The sequence below is a fragment of the Chaetodon auriga genome, chromosome 14 (assembly GCF_051107435.1).
Source record: "Chaetodon auriga isolate fChaAug3 chromosome 14, fChaAug3.hap1, whole genome shotgun sequence".
NCBI lineage: Eukaryota > Metazoa > Chordata > Actinopteri > Chaetodontiformes > Chaetodontidae > Chaetodon > Chaetodon auriga.
The window spans coordinates 15,346,222-15,359,696 of record NC_135087.1 but is presented as its reverse complement, the minus strand read 5'-3'; the positions used below and the strand labels follow the sequence as shown (position 1 = coordinate 15,359,696).

Sequence of the window (13,475 nt, the reverse complement as noted above, 5' to 3'; positions counted from 1 at the left end):
CTACAGGTTAGAAAAGGAGAGCTCTTAAACTGTTAAACTGCTTTCTAGTAACAGGCAAATTCTCAGCGTGTGAATGATTTGCGTTTTACTGCTCGGCGAGCCGAGAGGTGTGTGCTTCTCGCTTGCCTCTCCTCGGGGGTCTCCACGTGGAAGGTACGCTCGATGACAGTGGTCCACTGCAGGCAGCGGATGATAAATGTGTTGGGCTTGGGCCGTTCTGTCTTCATCAGCTGGCACTCTGACCACAGCCAGGGAGAAAAGGAAGGGAGACGGCGAGAAGGGACGATGTGTGTGTGTGGGGGGGGCAGGGGGAGAGACAGACCAACAGTTATAGCCATTTATCTTTATTGCCACCTTAACAGACACTGTCGGCCAATTTGGAAAGGAACAGGTGCACTTTGGTGGAAGAAAACAATTCAGATCCGGTCAGCCCTGTTAAAGCTTAACACTTGTGAACTTAGGTGTTGATAATAACTTAGAATCTGTGTGGTGTTACATTAAAAAACAGAACTCAAATGAAAGAACATATCAATTTACACAACTTCTCATATTTCATACAGTCCAGTCTGCAACTCTGCACTTGAACAGTTGTTTTTATCCAAATATGCTTTGTTTTTACTGTCTGGGCTGCAGCTAATTTGTATACACAACTTCTATCATCATTGATTTATCTGTCAATTATTTTCTTCATTAATTGACTGATTGACTGTTTCGTCTATAAAATGACACAAAATAGCGAGAACTGCCCTGTATAATTTCCCAGGAAACATTCCCATGCCAACATAAAATGGATTATCAAGGATTCATGAAGGAAATATTATGTAAGAATTGCTTTTTCTTGCTATTTGGTGCCCCTACAGTTTGTTAGTGTAATTCACTTACACACCACTTGTAAATATGGACAGCAGCACACATTGTTATGATTACAGTACTTATGATCAAACTAGCAGGCCTTCAAATTTGCTAACACAGTCAAACATCAAGCAGTTGCAAGAACACAAGACAGAACGTAGCAAGCCGGCTAATATTATTTACTAATTTAGTCCTACAGCAAGAAGGCCAGCTTGGCGTCTGTCTTGTAGCCTTTGATTTAAAGAAGGTCTCGCTAATGACTAAAAGCCAGCCCATGATTGTCTCTTGCAGTCATTCTCTCTTTTCCCTTCATAGTTTCCTCCTTCAACGTCCTCTTCTGTCCCTTCTGTCCTGATGTCTGTAGAGGTTACTAAGCATGGTTCTGTTACCCGTGTGCCTTGCTCCAGTGCCCATTCTGGCGCCCCCACAGTGCCGGGCCTGAAAACCTCTTCTTCACAGCTGTCCAAATCTCCTGTGCTAGCGATCACCTAGCTACATGGCTAACTGAGCTAACTAGCTAATGGCAGCTACAGTCAGCAGCAGTTTGCAGTCACTTTAGAAACAAATAAAGCTATCTGTCCATCAGAGTTGAGGCAGAGTAGCCAGAGGACATCAAATAAAATATGATCCAGTTTCACCAAAATCAGTGTCATCGTTGGTGGTGTATGATATAGTTTCATAAAGGGGAGATTGGACCTGCCCATCCAAGTTACAGAGTGCAAGAGCAGATGTTTGGGTGCAGAGTAAGAATGAAAGAGAGCACCATTCTTCCTACTGCAAGTCTGTGTACTGTCAACTTGATTTTGAGGATGTTATTTTAAGGTACATAGTTACATACTGTTGTTTTAAAAAGCAAATCATCACATCCGTTCCTTCCACACTTCTCACACTTTTGCAGCAAATAATTGTCTTGTAAGCACTTCGCAAAACAATTATTCACAACAGTCTAATAACTGACTCTAGAAAGCAGAGATTTCCATCTGCACCTCCCTCACATTAACATCTGTTCCCAAATGAAACATGTCAGCAAATATGTCAGAACGTGACACAAAATGGCCTCTGTCTGATAGATGGAGAACGGGGGAGTGGACCACCACTGAGATCCAACATGGCTCCATCAGGGTGAATATGTAATCCAGCTGCAGCAGCCCCGTCAGCAGCGACGCACCATGTGTCCTCTGTGGTGGGGTCGCAGTGGTGACAAAAACCAAAGCCGCTACTGATGGAAGCAGAGCCTCAGAGCGGAGCCCAGATAAATACTCGAAATCAGGCGGCTAATAGCCACGATAACTCAAGAGTGTCGGAGAGGAAACATTTTGTTAAACAAACAGTATGCTGTCTAATTGCTGTGTTCAGTCATCTGCACAGCTTATCACAGTAACTTTCCTCTGATGTGAAGATGGAGCGGGCTAAGCTGCTCTGGGCATTTTTTTTGTTGTTGTTGTTATTTTCTGTCACAGTATAAATACAGAGAATCTGGGCAAGACACATACAGAGATGAGGAATGACGTCCAGCGTATTAATGTCGGGAGCCAGACATCTTGCAAGCACATTCAGTGGCAGAGCTTTGCCTGGGAGCAGTGCCCCTACTGAAAGAAACTTGCAGTGGTGCAGATGAGATGATACTACGGCCAATTTCCGAGTGTTCTGTTCATAATCACTTAAAGTGACGTACAATGATAAAGTGGTCATAATACTAGAAATGACTGACTTTCATACAGTTACCTCATAGGCAAGATTCTATAAACAGTTTTCTCCTGTTGGCAGCTACTTTTGAGGGTGGACAGAGAGGCGAGGTACATGTAAAAAGTATGCAAACGGATTTGTAACAACAATGCAAGTAAAAACAAAAAGGCAGCAAACAGTAAAAACGTTAAAACAAGCTGCCAAGAAACAGAGGGGAAAAAATGCAGTGGTTTCTCTGAAGCAGATACTCACGTGCGACGGAGAAGTTATTTAAGGGGGTTTCCAGCTGGTCAACATCTTGCGGTCGCTCTTTGTAGCCGATGAATGTACCATCACTCTTCAGAAGAAAATACCTTGGCCTCCAGGTCTTGATGTATTCTCCTGATATGAGAAAGAGATTGAAAAAAAAAGACTGCTCAGTTAGAGGAGAGAAAATAAAAACAACTTGTGACAAACTAATAGAGATTTTCTGCTCACGGACAAGCCTTAATTGAGAAACTTTGCGTGCTTTCACATTCTCAAAATGCTGACCAATGCACATGCATTTTGTTTACATCGTGGTTTCATGATTAATGACAAAACACTGTTGTCCTTTCTGTTTTAATTCCCAGCGGTGCAACACATTTCCTGCAATCTAATTACTATGCTGTTCACTAGTGCTCTGATAAAATGACCATCTTGTCATGGTCTTTTCTTAAGTGTAGGTCAGCTGCAGGACAAATGGTGGTTTTAGTAGGAGTCAGGACCCTTTCCTCCCGACCCGTCTGTCCCTTTTCCAGCAGTCACTTGCAATGTAGACTCTCAGGGAGCATTCAAACTGTCCGCAAACGTTTCTATTCTCCGATTCCTTCTGTGAACTTGCGAGTGAAAACTTAGGATCTAAGTCAATGAATGACTACCAGAAGAGAAAAAAGCTCTTTTCAAGAGGGCGCTGTCTACTCGAGAAAAGAATTAACATACAGTTGAAATTCAAAGATTTAGTACTGCATTCCTAAATCACTGTTGGACAAGACAGTACCTCACATGGCTTCACTGCCTCACATGACATCACTGCCTCACATGACATATGCAGCAACACTCCCTCAGACTTGTAAAACGACTTTGACATGCAAAATTGGTGGAGTTCCCCTTTAAAATATAGACGTTATAACCGTAGTTTATCATAACCACTTTTCAGTTTTTTTCCTATCAATCATTTTGTAACACCAACATCACGTTTGCCAAAGCCTCAATTTGATTTTCAAATAAAACTTTGCACAATTCCCATTTTCTAGACAACACCCATAACCTCAAGCCAAGCATGTCCATCCCATTCACTTAGACACACTAGCATCACACAAATGAATCTCTCATAGGCAGACAAAACTCAATTTATTCCGGTGATGCTTCAGGAAATGTTGCGCCAGATGTTGTGCAGACGGGGGGAAAAAATAGCTTACATACCATAACAAGGCAGTGGCACACAGTGGAGAGGGATTTGAATATTTATACAGGAAAAGTGTAATTTATTTTTAATTACGGAGTTGCATATTAACCCCATGCAGAGCTGTAGCAAGCTGTCCTTAATTGCCCCATTTCCTCCAACACAGAAGTGTGGCAGTTGTGTGAGAGTGTGAGTGTGTGTGTGTGTGTTTGTGAGTGTGTGTGTCTGTGGGGGAGAGGGAGGAGATCTGTCAATATGAGCTTCTGTTATCCTCCTTCAAACACACACCATTTTGACTGATGAAAATGATAACAGATCATGTCTGAGACACACCAAACAGCAGCCACTAACGTCTCCTCTGTTCCTCTGTTCAGTGTATGTCCTTATAAAATATTTAAGAAGAGGACAAGAACGTACAAACACTGGCTCACTTTTCAAGATGTGACACCTCAAAATTCTGAACTTCCTCTTCCTGCTTCATGTCTACATTTACTTTTGAGAAAGTAACAACATGAGCAGCAAACTCTAATATCTCTGTAAAGACAAACGACAAACATTCCAGTTGACCACATACAGCAGGGTGAAGGCTGTCTGTCCTTCCAGCAGAGCATCAAGCCATTAAAATCAAAGCAAACACTCAAATGCAAAAGCACCTGATTTACTGCAACTGGCAAGGTGGTGGCACCAATCACCACACTAGAGGAAACATCTGTCCCAGAGCACAATATACTTAAGTCTTCAAACCATAGCAGATGTCCAATATGTTATTACATTTTTCATCAAGGCGCAGGAGGAGATTTTTCATCATGTTTTCTGCAGCGTAAGTGTTTTCACGCCAAACATAGCTCGTTTAGAAATTAGCTCGACTTTGTCAGCCGTCAGACATGTGCTGTCCTAATTGAAACACACACCGGCAGGAAACCGTTTGGTGGATTTCCCTCATGCCTGTTTCAATGTAACACAATTACCGTGATGAGTCGTTTGTCTGTTTTAAACTACAAGTCTCTCCAATCTACCTCCACATCAGTCACCCACACGTGCCCACTGGCCTCCAGAGATTCCACATGCACAGCGTTATTTATCACAGGCCTTCAAGAGAACCCGACGTCCTTACTTCAGCATAAAATCTAAGCATAGACGAGGTGCTATTTAAGAGTACATGTAGTCATGCAAGTATCAGCTGGGAGTTAAACCAAGAGCCTGTTCAACACAAACATAAGTTGCCTAAATCTTTCACACTGCAGCCAGAAAGTCTCCTGAGCCCTCCATACCAAGCCTTGTTTTCCTCAGCTGGGCCCCAGCTGGTGCCTCACTCTGTGGTCAGGTTTTGGCTGACCCATATCCCTCAGCTATAGTTCATGCCAGCCGGCAGTGAGGACAGTATGTGCACAATGCAGAGACAGCATAATGAGCCCCCTACCTGACACCATGACACCAGACGAAGGCTCAACACACATGCACGTCTCATCGGTGGAGACTAAACTTTCAGTTCAGAAGTTTTGGTTGAACAGCAGGAATGCAGCAAATCACTTCCAGACTGAGCAAAAGACCTTTTGTACATTACAGCATTCAGGTTCTCTGATGGGCAGAGACAGGTGTTTATGTGTATGCATGTGTGTGCTTGTGTGTAAATACATTTGTGTGTGTACACTGCCTTGTGGGTAGTGACAGGTATTTGTGTGTCACAGATTACAACAACATCCAGTTTGGAAGGCTCTGGGCTTGTCCTGCCAGCTCCGCTGACGCACAGCACCCACCAGAAGTAGCATGGGTGGTCATACGTGACGCAGCAGTGCATGGCATGGCGTGTATCAGCTAGACATTCTCCCACACTGAGGTGGCCTCGGTCACATGGGGGTGGAGAGGATGAGAGTGCCAGCTCACCATTGTCAGTCACTTAACTCTCTAAGCGATTGCCACCCGCTTGAATTATGAAACTGTGATATTAAGGACATTATGACAAGTCTGTGTGGTCACTGGGGTGAGGCCAGACAAGTGGTAAACAGGCTCATGAAGGAATGTGACACTAGAGGTCTAAACCCCTCCTGAGATGATAGAAACAGCCACTATGAGGTCACAAAAACTGAAAAATGACTCTTTCAAGAGGTGGAAGTTAAAATAGTGTTTAAAAAAAAAGACAGTTTGTGTGAGGCTTTGGTCATCTTTTTCTACACTGCCATACATCTTTCACAAGGACTGTCACAGAGACACGGCACCATGAAATTTAGTAACTCCACATCTGCAATGCACATCCTTAACACAGTGCATGCTCTTTCTAGACAGGAGGACACTGCAACTTCCTCGTCTGTGACCACAAACCTGTTCACATGACAACAGTGGAAGCAGCTATATCCGGTAGTCTGTCTATGTGTGTGTGTGTGTCTGCAACGTAACCCCCCGCAAACAGTCTGTGCTCAGAGCACAAACAAAGGTGACCCTTGTCAGCTTCCTATTTACACCCATTTCCCCTTCTTCTACTTTTATTCAGTTCTACTTTCCACACTGTGGGCTTTCTTAGGCACTGACATGACGAGAAAGCGAAACTGACAGCTGTGCTTTTTTTTTTTTTTGTTAACTCAAACACGTTGAGAGTAAATGTGAAAGCAGCATTATATTATACAGTAGCTGTTATATAGCCCAACACAGAAATTCAAGACCAAGTCTATTCAAAACAAAATATTACCCCTGCTCTCAATATTTTATCAGACTTGACTTCAGTGCTTTGCAGAGTAGGCCCCAAATACATCCTGTGCACAGTAAGAAACACAGTGCAGACTGCTGACAAAGGACAATGGGCCTCATAACAACACAGGAGAGCCTTCTGCTTTTAAGTCAGTTCATCATCACTGATGTAAACTAAACCCTTTTGATGTCAACATGTTCTCCAAAACAGGAAACTGGCCAACAGACAGACTGACCACAACCTAGATAAGATAAAACGTCATTCAAGTGTCAGGTCTGACTGTAAAACTGCAAGACACACAGACGCACTTTGCTGTGAGGACATCCACTGAACGATCTGTGTCTCAGAAGCAGAGCTTTTCTAATAAAAGTCAAGTGTGACAGCAGACATGTGGCTGAACTCAACCAAATTAGGGGAAGGACAGAAGAATAGGAAGACTGATTTGACACCAGATGAGAGATGAGAGAACTAGAGGGGATGAGAAAGCCACGCAGTGTGCAAAGAGTTGTGCTGAGTGGATTGGTAGTGAGACAGATCACTACATATGTTCCCCACATATGTAGGACGGTGAGCGGGGGGTGTGAGCGCAAGTGGAGTGTGTATGAGCTATGCGTGCCGTGTGTGTGCGCATGTGTGTGCATGGGAGGAGCTGTCAGGGCCTGATAGAGTGTCTTTACATGACAAGCAGCTGCTGAGGTCTGGGATGCGCGCTGGGCAAAGTGGAAAATAATGAACGGAGAACCGCTGCCAAACACAACAGAATTCATCTTTATTTGCCAACTGCTGCACGTCTCTGTGTGTGGACAGCTCCAGCCTGCCACCACCACGCCCTCTATACCCCAAACATGTACACACGCACACGCACGCACACAAGGTGCAGAAGGAGAGAACAGGTTTGGCCACAGCTGTACATGGTGAAGCATCGTCATATTTGCTTATGCACATGTGTAACAAATCATAAGCACTGTATGTCTTTGCGTACTGCAGTTTGTGATCTGAAAAGGTACCTCAACAGAGTTCGCCATAGAACAAAGGCAAATCTTTATCAAAAACATCTCATTAACCTTTTAAAGTTAATCAAAGTGAGATATTCTATTCCAGATGCTGAAATGATAACAAGAGCATGTCTAAGTTTACAAACCTGAAGGTTTCACCTTGCAAGATGCAATACACTGAAGCCATTTGCAAGTCAACTCAGCTTAAGAGGCCTTAACAGTAAGGGTTGCACAGGCAGGCTTGTTAAGGCGCCAATAAATAAAGGAAAAAATGTGGAAGGCTTTAGACAGAAGGGGGAGAGAGAGAGTGACAGAGGTTAGTGGCTGTTTCCGAGGAGCGTCCTGTTCTGTCCGTCTCTACGTGACAACGGCAGGAATGTTGAGGTCCCAGCTGCTGTGGCTTGTTGGCTTTTAATAAGACACATCACACACAGCATTCATCGTAGGACCCAGAAAGAAGACGCCACAATGTGTCCAAACTAACAGCCCTGTTACAAGTCATCCCTTTCTCTACCTTCTCCTAAACTCCCTCTTTGTACTTTGAAGGATTTGAATACAACTTCAAGAATAATTTAAAAAAGAGAGGCCCACCTTAGTTATCTGCCAGTAGATAAGCTAGACACACACACACACACACACACACACACACACACACACACACACACACACAGTGAGTGAGAGGAACCAACAGAGGGTCAGACAAAATGCGCCTCTCAGTGCCCACACCCAGTGGTTGGACTTCCTGAGGGGGCTGCTGTTGGGTTTTGTCCCCGTCTAGCCATTCATGGCTTGGGGATGAGAGGAAGGGAGCCAGTGGTAACTGCATGAACTGTGGATGTGTGTGTGTGTGTGAGTGTTTGAGTGGTGAGAATCGGATGAGAAGGGGGTGGGGGGGTAGGCGGAGGTTGAGGATTAGGGAATTAGAACTCCAAAGAGAGGGAGGAGGGGGGAGCGGGCTGCGCCTTTTGTTGGTTTTTCCTCAGCCGCCCCCGCCATCCCTTCGGCCCTTTTCTGCCGGGTTCTGCCTGTAGGCTGCAGCTGTGGCCTGCCACCCTGTGCCCTGCATCTCAATGAGCCACGGGCCGCCCGCTCCAGAGGAGAGGGGGCTCCCTGATGCAGGGGTCACCACTGAGCCAGAGCAACCACAAACTCCGCCCCACACCATCCCCTGTTCTGAGCCATAGAGCTCTGAGCCGGGCTGCTCGTGCTTCCTGGACACCCATCTACCCATTTGCCCCTGTCACGGTGACCATATAAGGCAGAACCAGGCTCACACGCCATCCTGAACTGTCCAGGAATTTGGGCTCCTTCATTTTATTTCCCTCCTCTTTATGTCTTCCTGACATGCCCCTCCTCACCAAACCTCTTTTGTTGGCCCCTCTCTCTCCCATGCAGCTGGATGGGAGACTCCATTGCCAGGGTTTTGGCAGCAGCATCAACAGGTTGCAGGGAAGGGCCACCCTGGCCTCCAATGTAGCCCTCTCTGTCTCTTCCCCTTATCCTTCGCTCTTTCTCTCTGTCACTGCGGTTGCTGCTGCTACCCCAACAGGAAAAAAAAAAGCACGGGGGGGTGGGGGGTGCAATGGAGGCTGCCCCTCTTTCTCACGCTTGTAAGAAAGCCCTCACTTCTTCTCCGTGGTGAGTGACACCTGCTGATTACCATAGAGACACTGTGGGAAGTTCCCCCCTGCCACACTGGGGCTGAGATTTGCCCCCTCTCCCTGGGTAAACAAGCAGTCCATGGATTAGTTAACTGGGTTACTGCATGGCAAACAAATAAACACACATTATTTAGAGCACATTAGTGCCAATGAACTCTCAATGACCAGTGTATGCTCTAGCACCCTCAAACAAGTAAGGACTAAACTCCAGAGGATCCATTCTTTTCTGGGGACAGGTAGCCTCCAGCTGTTGAAAATGGTCATGACTAACTTCCTTCTGAAAGTATGACAAAACTGTGTTTGAGGGGGCTCTGAATAACTTGTAAAATATGTTTTGGGTGACAAAATAAGCTGATGTGGAGGATGTAGCACATATCTGAGCATACAGTCAGCTCTTAGTCTGCAGACATCTGAGCATCCCCTTCATCTCTCTGTCTCCCCTGCCCTCCCTAAACGGGAGAGAGGTGCCAGTGATGTGATTGATGTTGGAGACTGGGAGCTTTTCGCTGGTCCATAGCCGCTTCCGCCATGGGTCTGAGTTGTCAGCAGGGTCATTATCCTAGCAACAGGATGGTGGGGCTGTGGGTGAGGAGTGTGTGCTGGAAGTGGGGGAGGACCAAGGGGGGTTGAGCCGGTGGGGGGCAGGCGGAGGCAGAGAGGAAAGAGGGGAGCCAACAGAGACGAGGAGAAAAGAAAGAATGCAGGAGTAAGAATGGATGAGAACAAGAGGAAACAACAGAGACAAAAAGGGAAGAGAGGAGCGGAGAACGCTGCCGAGCACCACAGTTGTGGCGAGCAGGCGGACTCTGCACAGCAAAGTAAGCACACAGCGGGCTTGCCGTGAGAGGAGGCGAGTGGTGGAGGTGCCACCTCCCTCAGCCTCCTGGTCCCCCCCACCATGCCAGCCAGCCTGCCTGCCGACAGCTGCACCCCAGTAATTTACTTCTCTCCACCACATTTAACAGGAAGACTGCTTCCCATTACCCAGGGCAGGGGGTCCGCACTGACGGCCAGACACCCGGCCAGAGCACTGGCTTCCCGGTGTGACACCCTCTGCTGCTGGACCCTGCCTAGAGGGGCTCCATTCCCAGATTGGCCTGGCACTTCAACTTTCATTTCTGGTGATCAACTGGGTAGTGTCTGGGTATTTAATTACCAAAGTTGCAGTTATCTGTTGTGAAGTAATTTGCAAAAAAGTTTTTAAAAAGCAATGCTTGATGTTACATCAGTAAAACTACAAAATTATCCACCATCAAATAATTATATCCCTCAGCTGCTTCCAGGATTTATTTTCCACTGATCGCCCCGTCATGACTGTTCACTGGTCATTATGAATACTAGAGGAAAACTCAGGCTTCAACCTCTACATTCCTAATTTTAATGACAAAAATTTATTTTCTGCCTCACGTGCACTCTTTTAAATTATTTCATTTGTCACATGTTGGACACAGCATCTAGATGAAACTTTAAAATATCTTATATTTTAACTCTCTATAAGCGTGTCTGTATAAGTGTTTATAAATTGAGAATTACTGCACTGATAATCGGAAAAGTGCTATAAGTTGTATTATCTGTTACGTTTAAATATCTCGTCATCAGTTATTTAATGTTTAGTGGCCATCTATCAGTTAAACATATGCGGCAGGCAGAATCTCTAATCTTTAATTTGGAGTTTCCAACTAATGAAATACACAACAGACTGAATTATGTATTTAACTTTAGAACTATATACACAATGTAATCACATTACGATAATTAAGTAAAGCACTGCATGCATTTATTTCTGATTTAAGTAACTTTATTACTGAGACAAATTATCCAAAAATTTCAAGATAACCGAATCATTTTGGCATCTGCTTAGCAGGATGTGGTCATTTTATGGGCACTCGAGACCGGTTTGTTATGTGCAAAAGCCTCACGATGTATGTGAAAATATCAGCAAATTGGAAGAGCTGTCACTCCAATTCTGCAGTATGTAATGTGTATGTTTGTATATGTGCTACAGCAGCGTGGCCCATGACAGCCATAATGAGGGGACGTGCAGGAGCCTGGATGAGCCCAGCAGCAGAGCTGGCAGCCAGTCAAAGTCCTGAAGTCCTGAAACGGTCAGTATTGCAGCATCATGAGACATTCTTAATCAGGTGGGCCTGCTCCTTTGGAGACTATTTAACTGTGCAGGAGACACAGCGTTCGCTCACTGAGATCACTAATACAGGGAGAAAACGAAGACAAATGTGGAAAATGCTGGCTGAATTATTGGAGGCCTGTTCACCAGATGCACAAGACGCAGATATTCGAAGAAAAAAAAGGTTTCATCTACACTGACTACTGTGTCTGGCGTTTCACAAAACCCTGCTTGTTACCACTCGGTGTGTCATGCATTTTGCTGGACCACCAACAAGGTCTTGCTTGGAGGAACAGCTCATGGGTGTCCTTCAGCCGCACGTCCAGCAAAGGAGCCAATCAGCTGCCGCACTCCAAACCAAACCACGAGAGGGTCTCTGTGGCATGTCACACATAACATCCATCTGCTCTCCTGAGGCCGACTGGGTCACTGAGCAATGTTCTGGGAACATCACAAAGACGCTGCTCAACTTCTGTCTCTCTCTCGCTCTGCCTGTCCCTTCATCTCGCCCTCGCTATCTCTACTGGTGTGTCCCCTGCTTTCCCTACCTCTCTCACCCCACCCCTCCTCTCATGAGTCGAAGCCAGCTGAGCATGCTACCCAAATACAACAGTTGTTGCGGCCTTCGTTAGCCTAACGAAGGGGCCGGCTCTTTATACTTGTCAGGGAGCAAATGAGTCAAACAAACAAGGGCCAGGGAAGAGGGGAGGACAAGCGAGCGCTGTTCTGTTGAGCTTCACTGGGTTCTTGGCCGCAGCACTTCCCTGGAAACTAGGGAACCCACAATCTGCCTCTTTGATGTCTGATGATGCTCTGGCTTTGATGGAAACTTTGGAAAAACACACTCGCAAAAAGAAATAACATGCTGCTTGGTCTCTGTGGCCACTAGAGGCCGTAGGCACATTCAAAGTGTGTGGGTGCACTCTGAAGGATCTAAAAGGGAAGTATCATTTGGGGACGCATAACAACTGGTTATGATAGTAACAACAAAGTTACAGTGCTTTTGCAAGCCTGTACTTGCTATGCGGTCGGTGCATAAGGGCACTGGGTAATGTCCTGCTGGCAGTCTAACTTCTGAATAAATATGCTTCACACTGTCCATACACTCAAACATTTGCATATGCATGTCCAGACGTACGCACACGCTACCCCTGTCCTACTCGGCTGCTATGTCTTGCATTCCAAAACTGTCCTTCCAAAACAGACAACCAAGATAACAGTCACAACAACACATCCCCGGCAGTGTCCACAATCCAGACACATTACTGCAGCACAAGGCTTAAGGAGAAAGTATGAAGGTGTGTCCTTCAGAATGAGATCATTTCACTGAGCGCAGCCTGTCTGGAACAAATGCACAGAGCACTCCAAGACTGGGAATCTGCAGCTCGAATGGCAGATCAGCTCTACTGGAGGGTTTACAGGGTACCAAGGCACAATGCGTGCTCTACTTCCTTCTGGGGGCCTTCACACAGTTTACAAGTGCACGCCGAACATGACTAATCAAAGAGCGAGAGTGAGTGGCATGGATGTGTTCAGCTGATGTGCCAGAGCTGCTGTGCTTTGTGCCTGTGACTGGCTCACCATGAAATCCATTCATCATGTTCCACCATTAAATGGGTATTAGTGGAGTACAAGGCACATTTTAACTGTACCTGCTTTTAAGTCCCATACAAATGCAGCTTGGTGCCAGACTGTGTCTGTGGAACACACACAAAATGTTGATGGAAATATGGAGGGCTATCTTTTGTAAAACTTTAAATTGGTGTTTTGAGTGTACACATGGGAGTAATGAGCATGCTGAACACACTTAGAAGCGGTATAAGCCATTTATTATTACGCCCACATGGAGATGTGAGTCACTTGGGTGGTGCCACCACACAAAAAAGCTCCACTCAAGGTGCAACATGGGATGATAGTGGTTGAGTGTGGGCTACCTGGCGGAGGTGATGGACAGTGAGACAGGGCTACTGCAAGTTCACCTTCTGTGCAGTGGCTCTGGGGCAAAGACTGCATGACAGTGACGCGACACTAAAAGCCTTCCTGTCAAGGC

General features: G+C 45.7%; 1 protein-coding gene across 2 annotated transcripts in view; it reads right to left on the bottom strand.

Moving 5' to 3' along the window:
- akt1 (v-akt murine thymoma viral oncogene homolog 1) overlaps nt 1-13,475 on the bottom strand; it is a 31,305-nt gene that overhangs the window by 9,974 nt on the left and 7,856 nt on the right. For both annotated transcript variants that reach the window (XM_076748596.1, XM_076748595.1), the window contains 2 exons: nt 2,791-2,919; nt 127-238 (listed from right to left, as the gene is read on the bottom strand). In XM_076748596.1, coding sequence (XP_076604711.1) covers nt 127-238; nt 2,791-2,919 — 241 coding nt within the window. The remainder of the gene's footprint in view (nt 1-126; nt 239-2,790; nt 2,920-13,475) is intronic.